The following is a 12,026-nucleotide window of genomic DNA, read 5'->3' as shown; positions in this document are numbered from 1 at the left end:
CCAAAGAAGATATACAGATTGCCAACAAACACATGAAAGAATGCTCAACATCATTAATCATGAGAGAAATGCAAATCAAAACTACAATGAGATATCATCTCACACCAGTCAGAATGGCTATCATCAAAAAATCTAGAAACAATAAATGCTGGAGAGGGTGTGGAGAAAAGGGAACACTCTTGCACTGCTGGTGGGAATGTGAATTGGTACAGCCACTATGGAGAACAGTATGGAGGTGCCTTAAAAAACTACAAAAAGAACTACCATATGACCCAGCAATCCCACTACAGGGCATATACCCTGAGAAAACCATAATTCAGAAAGTCATGTACCAAAATGTTCATCGCACCTTTATTTACAATAGCCAGGAGATGGAAACAACCTAAGTGTCCTTCATTGGATGAATGGATAAAGAAGATGTGGCACATATATACAATGGAATATTACTCAGCCATAAAAACAAATGAAATTGAGTTATTGCTAGTGAGGTGGAAGGACCTAGAGTCTGTCATACACAGTGAAGTAAGTCAGAAAGAGAAAGACAAATATCGTATGCTAACACATATATGGAATCTAAGAAAAAAAAATGTCATGAAGAACCTAGGAGTAAGACAGGAATAAAGACACACACCTACTAGAGAATGGACTTGAGGATATGGGGAGGGGGAAGGGTAAGCTGCGACAAATTGAGAGAGTGGCATGGACATATATACACTACCAAACGTAAAATAGATAGCTAGTGGGAAGCAGCCGCATAGCATAGGGAGATCAACTCGGTGCTTTGTGACCACCTAGAGGGGTGGGATAGGGAGGGTGGGAGGGAGGGAGACGCAAGAGGGAAGAGATATGGGAACATATGTATATGTATAACTGATTCACTTTGTTATAAAGCAGAAACTAACACACCATTGTAAAGCAATTATACTCCAATAGAGATGTAAAAAAATAAATAAAGAGTTTAAAATCAAAATAATTAATTAATTAATTAAAATGCTGTTAAATAAATACCAGGATAACAGGAAGATGTATTGTGTAATGAGAATTATTGCATTCTCGTTTGGTGAAGGTGGCTTGCAGCCATCACCTTTGTCCATGTGGCTGCCCTGCGAGCCACACTAGTACATGCTGCCCAAGCAGCCCCTACCCCATGGGCCTCCAAGTTTCTGTTTTCCCTTCCCCTCTGCAAGGCTGTTTTTGTGTGGCTTTGATTAACTCGGGACTATTATGGTGAGGAATTCTAATCATGTACAGGTCCCAGTATCCAGAGGGCTCAGTCTCTACAATAGTACCAGGTATTTGGGCAACACAATCAATCAAGTAAGAATACTTCACTGAGCAAGAGTAACTGGAGCAGGTAAATGCATGACATCATCCCTGCTTTTACTGAGGCTCCCACTGAAATTCTTCTGCTGACCATGTACCGGACTCCTGATGCCAGCCATCCTTTTCCCAACCCAAACCATTGGTCAGATTGGAACTTTTATCACTCCTAGAAAAACAATTCAGGATCCCATCAAAGGATGCCACAACTCAGTCAGCCCAGGTAAGCAAAACATTCCACAACACTAGTTTCTCATCCATGGATGACAGAGCAGGATTCTGAGTCCCAAATGGATAAGGGACTAGAAAATATATCTTAAATAGTTCATGAGCCAACCAAATACAGTTCACCCACTCACAGATTTGTTTGGGTTTTGCCATTGTGGATACAAAATCTCATGTAACACTCGAGAGAAAAATAATGTGTGTTTATCAGAATATTGTTCAAAGTTATTCATCCCCATCACCTCCATGGAAAGAGTATGAATCCTTGCCCCTGGACTTGGCTTTGGCATGATGTTGTCAGTAATTGAGTGATATACCCTATCTTCTCCCCAGATGCAAAAACAGGTACTCACCATCATCGATTCCAGGCCAGCCCATGAAGTGAGCAGAAATCTGTTTCTCATCCTTCCCATACTCATTCTTGGCTACTAACTTGTAGTCCCCATTATTCATGTGAGTGGGATTATCCAGCTGGAGGCAGCCGTGGTACTCCGTGTGATTGGTAACATGGATTTTAGTACAGATGTATTTGGATTCATTCAAAATTGCCCCATTATAGAACCACTGAAGCGCTGGTTTGGGGTTGCCTTTCACAGTGAATGGAATGCACCAGTGGTGGTCTGAGGTTGGAGATTCGAGAAATGTGATAGTTGGAGCAACTAAATTGAAAAAGAGAGAGTTAATAGCATCAGAAAGCTCAGAATTCTCCCCATCTCCAGATCTCTGTGTCATCAACAGGGGATTTTTATTCAACCATTGTTTGGTTTAAGAAAACACATGACCCACAACTCTGGAATCCATCAATATTTTGTATCATCATCAAGGTTGATTTAACTTCTACAGAGAGCTTCAGAGAGACTCCTTTCCCTGCTCTGCTTAAAGCCCATGCATTGTAGTCATTTTCACATCTATTCAGTGTGAGAACCAACTCCAAACAGATCCCTGAGATTTCTGACAGTGGAAAGCGTTCATTTGAAGTTGACTTTGGTTTCTAATATATATGCCTTTGATACTAGGGAGATTAATCACCAAAACATTGAGGACTACTATTTTTACAGGACTTCACTAAATAATACAAATAACGACAAAACTGACTTTGTAAATCTTGCCTGAAGCCCTGATCTTGCATAACTTTTCTAAAACAAGTAAAACTGGTCAATGCAATGAATGTTGCTATCGATGTTGATTGACTATTATAAAGTCTGATAAACTGATAGTATTTTTCACCGATGGTCAATAGGAAACTCTCTTTAAAAGCACTACTTTTCATTACAGTACACCCATTTTTGCTGGAATTGGAGATATCAAAGTTTTGATCCTTTAAATGTCTGAGGTCCTATCTAAACCTGAACAAACAAACTAAAGATTATTTTAACCTGAAGTATAAAGCACTTTATTCTTAGGGGAAACAAACATTATCAAGTAGCATCTTTAAACAGAGTACTTATCCTGAGTGAAGCTATTTAAAATCCCTCATAATTGTTTATTTTTATGTGATCTGACTTTGATAATTATAAAATCAAGGACTGGAAGAGACCTTTGAGACCTAATAGCATCATTTTTCAGATGAAGAAACCCAAGTGCAATAAGGTTAAGTGACTTGGTCAAGGTTACTGAGTGGGGAAAATCTGGAACAGGAATCCAGATCTCCTAATACCTAATCCAGTAGCCCTTCCCCTCATGCACTGCTTCCTGGTTGTATATGTTCATCACACAAAGCGGGGGAAATCATAGCCTGCTAACAAATACACTCTGAGTGGGATCACTGCAAAGGATGTCTCAGTTGCTAATATTCTTATTCCTTCTACTTGTTATCTAAACTTTGATAGACAAGGCCAATTCTCAAGACCATGGAGACTACATAGATATTAACCTAAACTGAGAAAAATTTGAATTGGAGTGCCCTTACTTATAGGTCTGTGTCACAAACACAAGGACCATGATGGGGCAGGGACAATACTTACCTTCCTCCTACCAGCCCAGGTGCCCATGCCTAGGCCTCACTTTTTCCTGTCACCACGCTCAAATTAGCTTTATGTGAGGTGTTGACTTAAGGACATAAAGTTGGAAACTGGTTGCATGTGTTTGGGGATGACATTGACTTCAAGCTTCCATGTGGGTCAAAATGATGAGAAATTATGAGTCCAGGACCTTCTGGGCGTCGGGGTAGTATTGACAGTGACAAAAGGTTGGTGATTTCAATCATTCACTCCAACAATCACATACGGAATGTGTGTTATAAGTGAATGTCAACCAGTGTATCAAACCTTGTGCCTACATGTGTGTAATGCATATTCATACTTACACACATGCACACTCGTGTTTTTCTCATCCAAATCCTAATCCAAACAGAGTAAAACCTCATTACTTTATACCATGGCAGCTCAGAATTTCCACTCATGTGAAGATTATGTATTTTTTACTGAATACATACACCGTTCACACTGAATGCAACATCTGGAATGTTAAGTTATATGTTGTGTTGCTTATGATACTGGAAAATAATGCACATATGCTTAAGAAACTTTAATATCGTATGTCTTCAGTAGAGAGAAATTTAAAACAGTTATAAAAGTTTTTTTGCAGGTGATAATAATTTTCAGTCATTTAAGTAGGACTCCTCCAATTCCCCACAGAAGCTTGATGTCAAATAAATGGGGTAATTTTTTTTTTTTGTATCAACAGTATAATTAGGTGTTTGTGAACAGCCAGCTCAGTACTTTAGGTATCACAACTTTAAAGGTTCATATTGTTTTTACAGAGAAAAAAATTTAGAAACTGGTTTATCAGAATTTAAACTATAACTTATTAACAAAAAGAGGATAACCAGCTCAAAATACGTTCTATCAAGACAAGACGGGGAAGGCACAAGAGGACACGCTTAAAATCGGAAAAGAAGCTTAAAGATAACGCGTGAACAAGAGAGATTAGAAGAAATAGGACAAGTGAAAGGGGCTGATAATATTTCTTAATTAAGGATACACAAAACACTGCATATACTTTTTTAATGCACTAAAGCAGCACCCAGAGTGCCCCAACCACAAATGTAGGTGTAGCCACAATCATCTGCTATTAAAAACACATGCCGATCTGATTACGTACAATGTACAGTGAGGTTGACAGAATCTTGATCTTCTCCTACAAGATTTTCTGCCACACAAGAGATTTGCTTTCCACTGTCATCAGATGAAATGTTAGTTATCCTTAAGGAGCCCTGTGTGTGGCTTGTTTCATTCTACAAATGAATTAACAGACAAACATAATCTTGGTTAGGACTGAACCCAAAGTAACAAGATTTGGGGTTTCTTCCCCTAACTGCAGAAAATCATCTATAACATTAGGAAAAAGTTTCTAGCCTAATCGGGCTTAGGCAAAGGAGTTAATCAGAAGCTCTTCTATTTCTCTAGATTTCAATTATTTAATGTGTGAAAGTTGATCTAATCCTTGAATTCCTACCTACTTTCCTCCGAGGGAAAAGACCACAAGGAGAGTCACTCACCTTGCTCACAGTGACATAAAAAGCTTACTAGAGACCTACAGACTTTCCAATCTACGGGGTATAAATAACTGAAATGCAACCTGCATTAGTCTTTGTTAAATAAGAATAGATAGAAAGTAAATGCACAGCAAAAACTCATTGTAAATCTCTCTATTAAGTGATTTTCACTAGGTTAATACAATCTCAAGTTCTGAGACACTCTCATCTCTATGAACGCACAGTCAAACACAAGCCTTACCATATGCTTGGAAACCAGATTACCAACATCCCAGTACAAATTCGGAACTGGATCGCCTGCAACACTACAAGTTAATGTGATAGACTTTCCCTCCTCCACAGTGAGGTTAGGTGCAGCCAAATTTGCTGATGGCAAACCTGTGCAACAAGGAAAGTAAAGGAAGACATATACAGATAGTTAGATGCATTATCAAAGTAACAGCAACAAGCTGAAAACTCTTTCTGCTTTAAACTCAATAATTATTTACTTTCTGAGACTGATTTATGTTGATCTGAAAAGTTGCCAGATTGATGAGCTTTACAGATTTGATGTGAACTAAAAGATATGTGATGAGATCTGAAAATAAATTTTGCACATTTCTTAAAAATATCATTGCAGAGTAACCCTTTATTTTTAAAAACCCCACTAGTTTATAGAGCTATGTCTTCTAGCTCTTGTTCTGTTTTACTGTTATCAATCCAGTTGTTGCACATAAATAGTCATTTGATCTGTAGATCATCTTACTTTTCCCTCAGTTTCCTCTCTTCCATTCTTTATAGTCAAGGACAAAAGTGTGGGAGGCGTCTACAATTTTTGCATAAATCCACTTTTTGCATTAAATAACTCATAAATCTAACTTACTACCAGAACTAGATTTTGAAAGAGACAAACTATGATTTTGAAATATAAGTTTAAAAATCAGACCTACATTTTGAAAGAGTCCAACTGTGGAAGTCAGTTTCAAAGCATTTTTCAAAGACATGAAGCTTGAACCATAACAGCATTAGAATGTTTCAAAGCTATATAAATCATAGTTAAATATTATAGGTAAAATTGGTCACCCTATCTATGATATGATGAAAAAAGTTTTATGGATCGTTATTCCAATGAAAAGTTCTTTTTTGGAAAAACCTTGAGAAAGTATTTGTTATAGGATGAAATTCTGATGCTTATAAACATTTAATATTTCAGGACAGCATCATTTTTATACTTTGATATTTCAAAAGCTGGCTCTTCTTTATTAATGTTATCACTTCATTAAACTATTACACCATTTGGAGGTTTATACTGTTTTGTTTGTTTGTTTTTGCGGTACGCGGGCCTCTCACTGCTGCGGCCTCTCCCGTTGCGGAGCAAGGCTCCGGACGCGCAGGCTCAGTGGCCATGGCTCACGGGCCCAGTCGCTCCGCGGCACATGGGATCCTCCTGGACCGGGGCACAAACCCGTGTCCCCTGCATCAGCAGGCGGACTCCCAACCACTGCACCACCAGGGAAGCCCTATACTGCTTTTAATCATAGTATTTTTAACATGAAGGTGGGTCTCAGAATACATCACGTCCTGCCAGTCAAGCAAGCCCCTCCCTTGGTATCAGAAACTCTGCTTAGGACTATATTCACCCCAACAGCTGTGTTCCATGGAACTATGACCCTCAGGAGGAACCCAGAGGTCAGAAAAGGCAATTGATCTTCAACGGCCATTAAACTGCAATTAATCTGCCCACCTAGTGGTAACTGACCCGTCATCTTCACCATACTATGCACAAATCCTTCTCTTACAATGCAGTCCTTACTGACAAAGCCATTATTATTTATTACTGAAACTACACCATAGCAAGACTTATACAGTATATGTCTCATGGTATTCCCACCATTGATAGAGGACTTCCCAATAAGATCTGGCTTTCAGTGGCTGGTGTGACTTCTTCAGAGCTCTTCCTTCCTGCCAGCATCCAATAGAGAGCAATGTTATATATTTCATGGGGTTTCAAACAGCCCCCTAATACTCTGAGTTGAACAGGGCAATGAAGTGTATACAAATGATCAAGAGGCACTGCAGTTAACCGGAATGAACACTGGGTCAGGAGTCAGGAACCCTAGACCCTAAATCTGGAATGTACTGTGTGACTTTGGGTGAGTCATTTCTCCTCTCTCAATGTGTTTTCTTCTCTGTAAAATTACACTGTTCAATTAGAAGATCTAGCTCGAAAATTTTTTAGCTCTAATATCTGATGACAACTTCCATGACAATTAAGCTTCCCAATGTAAGAAGCATGCCATGGCAAGATATAAGAAATGGGTTTATTTTTTTTTAATCTCCTTGAAGCCAGTGGTATGATCTAGGTGACTTTTTCAAAATATGCATTTTTTTAATCAAAATACATAGTCGCATAGTTTAAAAAGTCTATAATTCTACAAAAAGTGTTATATAAAACACTCAAACTACCTCTAAGTTCAGGAACAAGAGAATGATGCCCACTCTCACCACTTTTATTCAACATAGTATTGGAAGTCCTAGCCACAGCAATCCGTCAAGGAAAATAAATAAAATATATCCAAATTGAAAAAGAAGAAGTAGAACTGTCACTGTTTGAAGATGCATGATACTATATGTAGAAAATCCTAAAGATACCACCAAAAAACTACTAGAGCTCATCAATGAATCTGATAAAGTTGCAGGATACAAAATTACTATACAGAAATCTGTTGCATTTCTATACATTATCAATGAACTATCAGAAAAAGAAATTAAGATAAGATTCCATTTACAATTGCATCAAAATAATAAAATACCTAAAAATAAATCTAACTAAGGAGGTAAAAAACCTGTACTTGGAAAACCATAAGACACTGGTGAAAGAAATTGAAGGCATCAGCAAAGATGGAAAGATATATTGTGCTCATGAATTTGAAGAATTAATATTGCTAAAATGACATACTACCCAAGGTAATCTACAGATTCAGTGCAATCCCTATCAAATTACAAATGTTTTTTTCACAGAACTAGAACATATAATTTTAAAATCTGTATGGAAATACAAGGGACTCCAAATAGCCAAAATAATCTTGAGAAAGAAGAACAAAGCTGGAGGTATCATGCCGCCTGATTTCAAACTATACTACAAGGTTACAGTAATCAAAAGAGTATGGTACTGGCACCAAAATAGAAACATAGATCAATGGAACTGAATAGAGAGCCCAGGAATGAAGCCACACTTATATGAGCAGTTCATCTACTACAAAGGAGGCAAGAATATATAATGCAGTAAAGACAGCCACTTCAAAAAATGGTATTCAGAGAACTGGACAGCTACATGCAAAAGAATCAAAGCTGGACTACTTTCTCATACCACGAACAAAAATAAGTTCAAAATGGATTAAATATTTAAATGTAGGACCTGAAACCATAAAAATTCCAGAAGGAAGCAAAGGCAGTATACTCTTTGACATTGGTCTTAGTAATGGTTTTTTGGATATGTCTCCTCAGAAAAGTGGGGAAAAAGCAAAAATAAACAAATGTAACTGCAACCAACTTAAAAAACTTTTGCACAGCAAAGGAAACTATCAACAAAATGAAAAGGCTGCCTACTGAACAGGATAAATATTTGCAAACTATATATCTGATAAGGAGTTAGTATGCAAAGTATACAAAGAACTCATTCAACTCCACATTAAAAAAAATCAATTAAAAAATGGGCAGAGGATCTAAATAAACATTTTTCCAAAGAAGACATACAGATAGCCAGCAGGCATGTGAAAAGTGGCTCAACATCACTAATCATCAGGGTACAAACCAAAACACCCTGAGATATCACCTCACACCTTTCAAAATGGCTATTATCAAAAAGACAACAAATGACAAGTGTTGGCAAGGATGTGGAGAAAAGGGAACCCTCATGCACTGGTGGTGGGAATGTAAATTGGTGCAGTCATTATGGAAAACAGTATGGAGATTCCTCAAAAAATTAAAAATAGAACTACATATTATCCAGCAACTCCACTCCTGGGTATTTATCCAAAGAAAACAAAAACACTAATCAGAAAAAATACCTGCACTCCCATGTTCATTTCAGCCTTATTTACAATAGCCAAGATATGGAAGCAACCTAAGTTCCCATCAGTGGATGAATGGATAAAGAAGATGTGGTGTATATATTCAGTGGAATATTAGCCATAAAAAAGAATGAAATCTTGCCATTTGCAACAACATGGATGGACCTAGAGAGTATTATGCTAAATGAAATAAGCAGACAGAGAAAGACAAATACCATATTTCACTTATAGGTGGAATCTAAAAACCAAAACAAATTAACAAACATAACAAAACAGAAACAGAGTTACAGGTACAGAGGTCAATCAGGTAGTTGCCAGAGGGGAGAGGGGTGGAGGGAGGAAAGAAATGAGTGAGGGAGATTAAGAGATACAAACTTCCAGTTGCAAAATACACACAGGTATGAAATGTACAGTGAGGAATACAGTCAATAACTATGTAATATCTTTGTACGGTGACATATCATAACTAGGCTTAGCATGGTAATTATTTTGAAATGTACAGAATACTGAATCACTATGTTGTGTACCTGAAACTGAGTGTTGTAGGTCAGTTATACTTCAAAAACAAACAAACAAGCAAACTCATAGAAAAAGAGATCAGATTTGTTGCTACCAGAGGTTGGGGGGTGGGTGGAAGGAGAGGAAGTTAGATGAAGGTAGTCAAAAGGTTCAGACTTCCAGTTATAAGTAAATATTAGAGATATAATGTAGGACACAGGGAAAACTTTTTTCCGTTTCTTTAATTTTGTATCAATATGAGATGATGGCTATTCACTAAACCTATTGTGATAATTTCATGATGTATGTAAGTCAAATCATTATGCTGCACACCTTAAACTTATACAGTACTGTATGTCAGTTATATATCAATAAAACTGAGAAAATATAAAAACAACTACAAACCCAGGGGAAAAAAAGAAACAAAAATATTCAAACTACTATGTGAGAAATAGTACCCATGTGGCACTATTTCCTATTCCCAGAAGCACTCATTTCACCTCTTTTAACTTCTTTGGGTATTGATCTCTATATCACTAAATATCACGTTTATATTGCTACTTCTTTTCTGTTTTAACATTATCTACTGACCTCTCACCCTGGAAGGTGAGAACTAGGCTCATGTTCACACAGAAAGCCAGCTCTCCCCACATGCCCATACCACACTCACACTTTTCTGTCTTCATATCTTACCATCTGCTAAGAAGTTTTTTGTTTTTTTGTTTTTTTTGTGGTACGCGGGCCTCTCACTGTTGTGGCCTCTCTCGTTGCGGAGCACAGGCTCCGGACGCGCAGGCTCAGCGGCCATGGCTCACGGGCCCAGCCGCTCCGCAGCATGTGTGATCTTTCCGGACCGGGGCACGGACCCGTGTCCCCTGCATCGGCAGGCAGACTCTCAACCACTGCGCCACCAGGGAAGCCCGCTATGAAGTTTTGTTGTCTAAATGTACAATAAAGTTTACTATAAATACATAAACTCTACAGACAGCTGAACCATTGTGTGTAATAGTTATCATATTTTATCAAATTTAAGACAGCTTTAATTATAGGACACAACACTGTGATATGTACCACTATGAAAGGGGAAAAAAAAATGATGCCAATTCAACTACGCTGTAATGCTTTCTCTCACCACTTAGCTCTCCTATTATTTGGAGGCTGGACCTTCTGGGTGGCCTATCTTTTTCAATCTTTTCTCTCCTATTTTCCATCTTTTTGTCTATTTGCTCTATTTCTGTCATACTTTTAGTTTTTCCAAGGCTTTTTGTTGTTGTTCCTGAATGGTCTTCTATTTTTTTAACACCATGTGTTTGTTTCATGGATGCAATATCTCTGCTGATCTCTAATATCTATGAAATATTAATTATAATTTCTTGTGAATTTTTCTTCTGTCTATATCAACTTTGTATCTGCATTTTTTTTCTTTCTCTCTGTTTTGTGGTTTTCTTTCATATTATAAACTTTTCTCAAACAGTTGGTGATCCTTGACTGTTCGTTAATTTTTTTTTAATGTAGATTTTATTTTATTTATTTATTTATGTGGTTGCTCTGGGTCTTCGTTGCAGCAGGTGGGCTCCTTATTTGGGGGTCGCTGGATCCTTAGTTGTGGCATGCAAACTCTTAGTTGCGGCATGCCTGTGGGATCTAGTTCCCTGACCAGGGATCGAACCCAGGCTCCCTGCATTGGGAGTGCAGAGTGTTAACCACTCCGCCACCAGGGAAGTCCCTGTTCTTTCATCTTTAAGAATGGGTAATAGAAGCATTGCACATTTATTAACTGTCAGCATCACTAGGGCAGTATTACTGGCCTCTGTAATGGGTACCACCTGGTGTCAGTATCATTAAATCCTTCTGGGGATGGGATTGATCAAATTATTCAGATAATTCTCTTCCAGTGTACTGTTTGGAAGAGGAAGAGGCTGGAAACACAGGTTTTCCTGGCTATCAGAACGCAGAACGCTCCTATGAAACTTTTTGACGAAATGACATAAAGTAAAGAAGTAATTACCTCAGGACACCTCCTTCTAACAGATGCACAGAATAAATCAAAATAAAGCACAGATTCTCACAGACACAGTCAAAGCTATGGTGGCGTGACGATGAGATGCTGAGTGTAGCTCCCAGGAAGGAGCTTAGTGGTGCCCCCTCCCTGCTTGGGATGTGCGCTGCCTCTAAAGAGCTCCACGTAAAACAAATGCTGAACGCTATTTTTGCTTTTCACCTTTTTTAGGAGAAGCAAAAATCCTCTTCCGATTGCTTTCAGAAAAGCGAAGTGGTGTAAAGAAAACTTCCAAAAATTGGAGGATACCTGTGTCAAAACTCAGTTGTCTGTAAATCCATCATCCTCTCTACGGCTCTCACAGCCTCAGCTCTACCTGGAATTCCTCTGGGCCTTTGTTTTATCCTCTTTAGAGAACAAACTTCCAGTTTTTACA

The 12,026-nt window shown here is 38.1% G+C and overlaps 1 protein-coding gene across 6 annotated transcripts in view; it reads right to left on the bottom strand.

Annotated features, from left to right (window-relative positions):
* The window catches only part of NTRK2 (neurotrophic receptor tyrosine kinase 2), a 378,936-nt gene that overhangs the window by 319,292 nt on the left and 47,618 nt on the right, over nt 1-12,026 (bottom strand). For all 6 annotated transcript variants that reach the window (XM_060014974.1, XM_060014975.1, XM_060014973.1 and 3 more), the window contains 3 exons: nt 5,283-5,419; nt 4,648-4,780; nt 1,899-2,204 (listed from right to left, as the gene is read on the bottom strand). In XM_060014974.1, the coding sequence (XP_059870957.1) occupies nt 1,899-2,204; nt 4,648-4,780; nt 5,283-5,419 (576 nt within the window). The remainder of the gene's footprint in view (nt 1-1,898; nt 2,205-4,647; nt 4,781-5,282; nt 5,420-12,026) is intronic.

The sequence above is a fragment of the Delphinus delphis genome, chromosome 6 (assembly GCF_949987515.2).
Source record: "Delphinus delphis chromosome 6, mDelDel1.2, whole genome shotgun sequence".
Classification (NCBI taxonomy): domain Eukaryota; kingdom Metazoa; phylum Chordata; class Mammalia; order Artiodactyla; family Delphinidae; genus Delphinus; species Delphinus delphis.
Note: the sequence above shows the minus strand (reverse complement) of the source record. Positions and strands in the feature narration are given on the sequence as shown.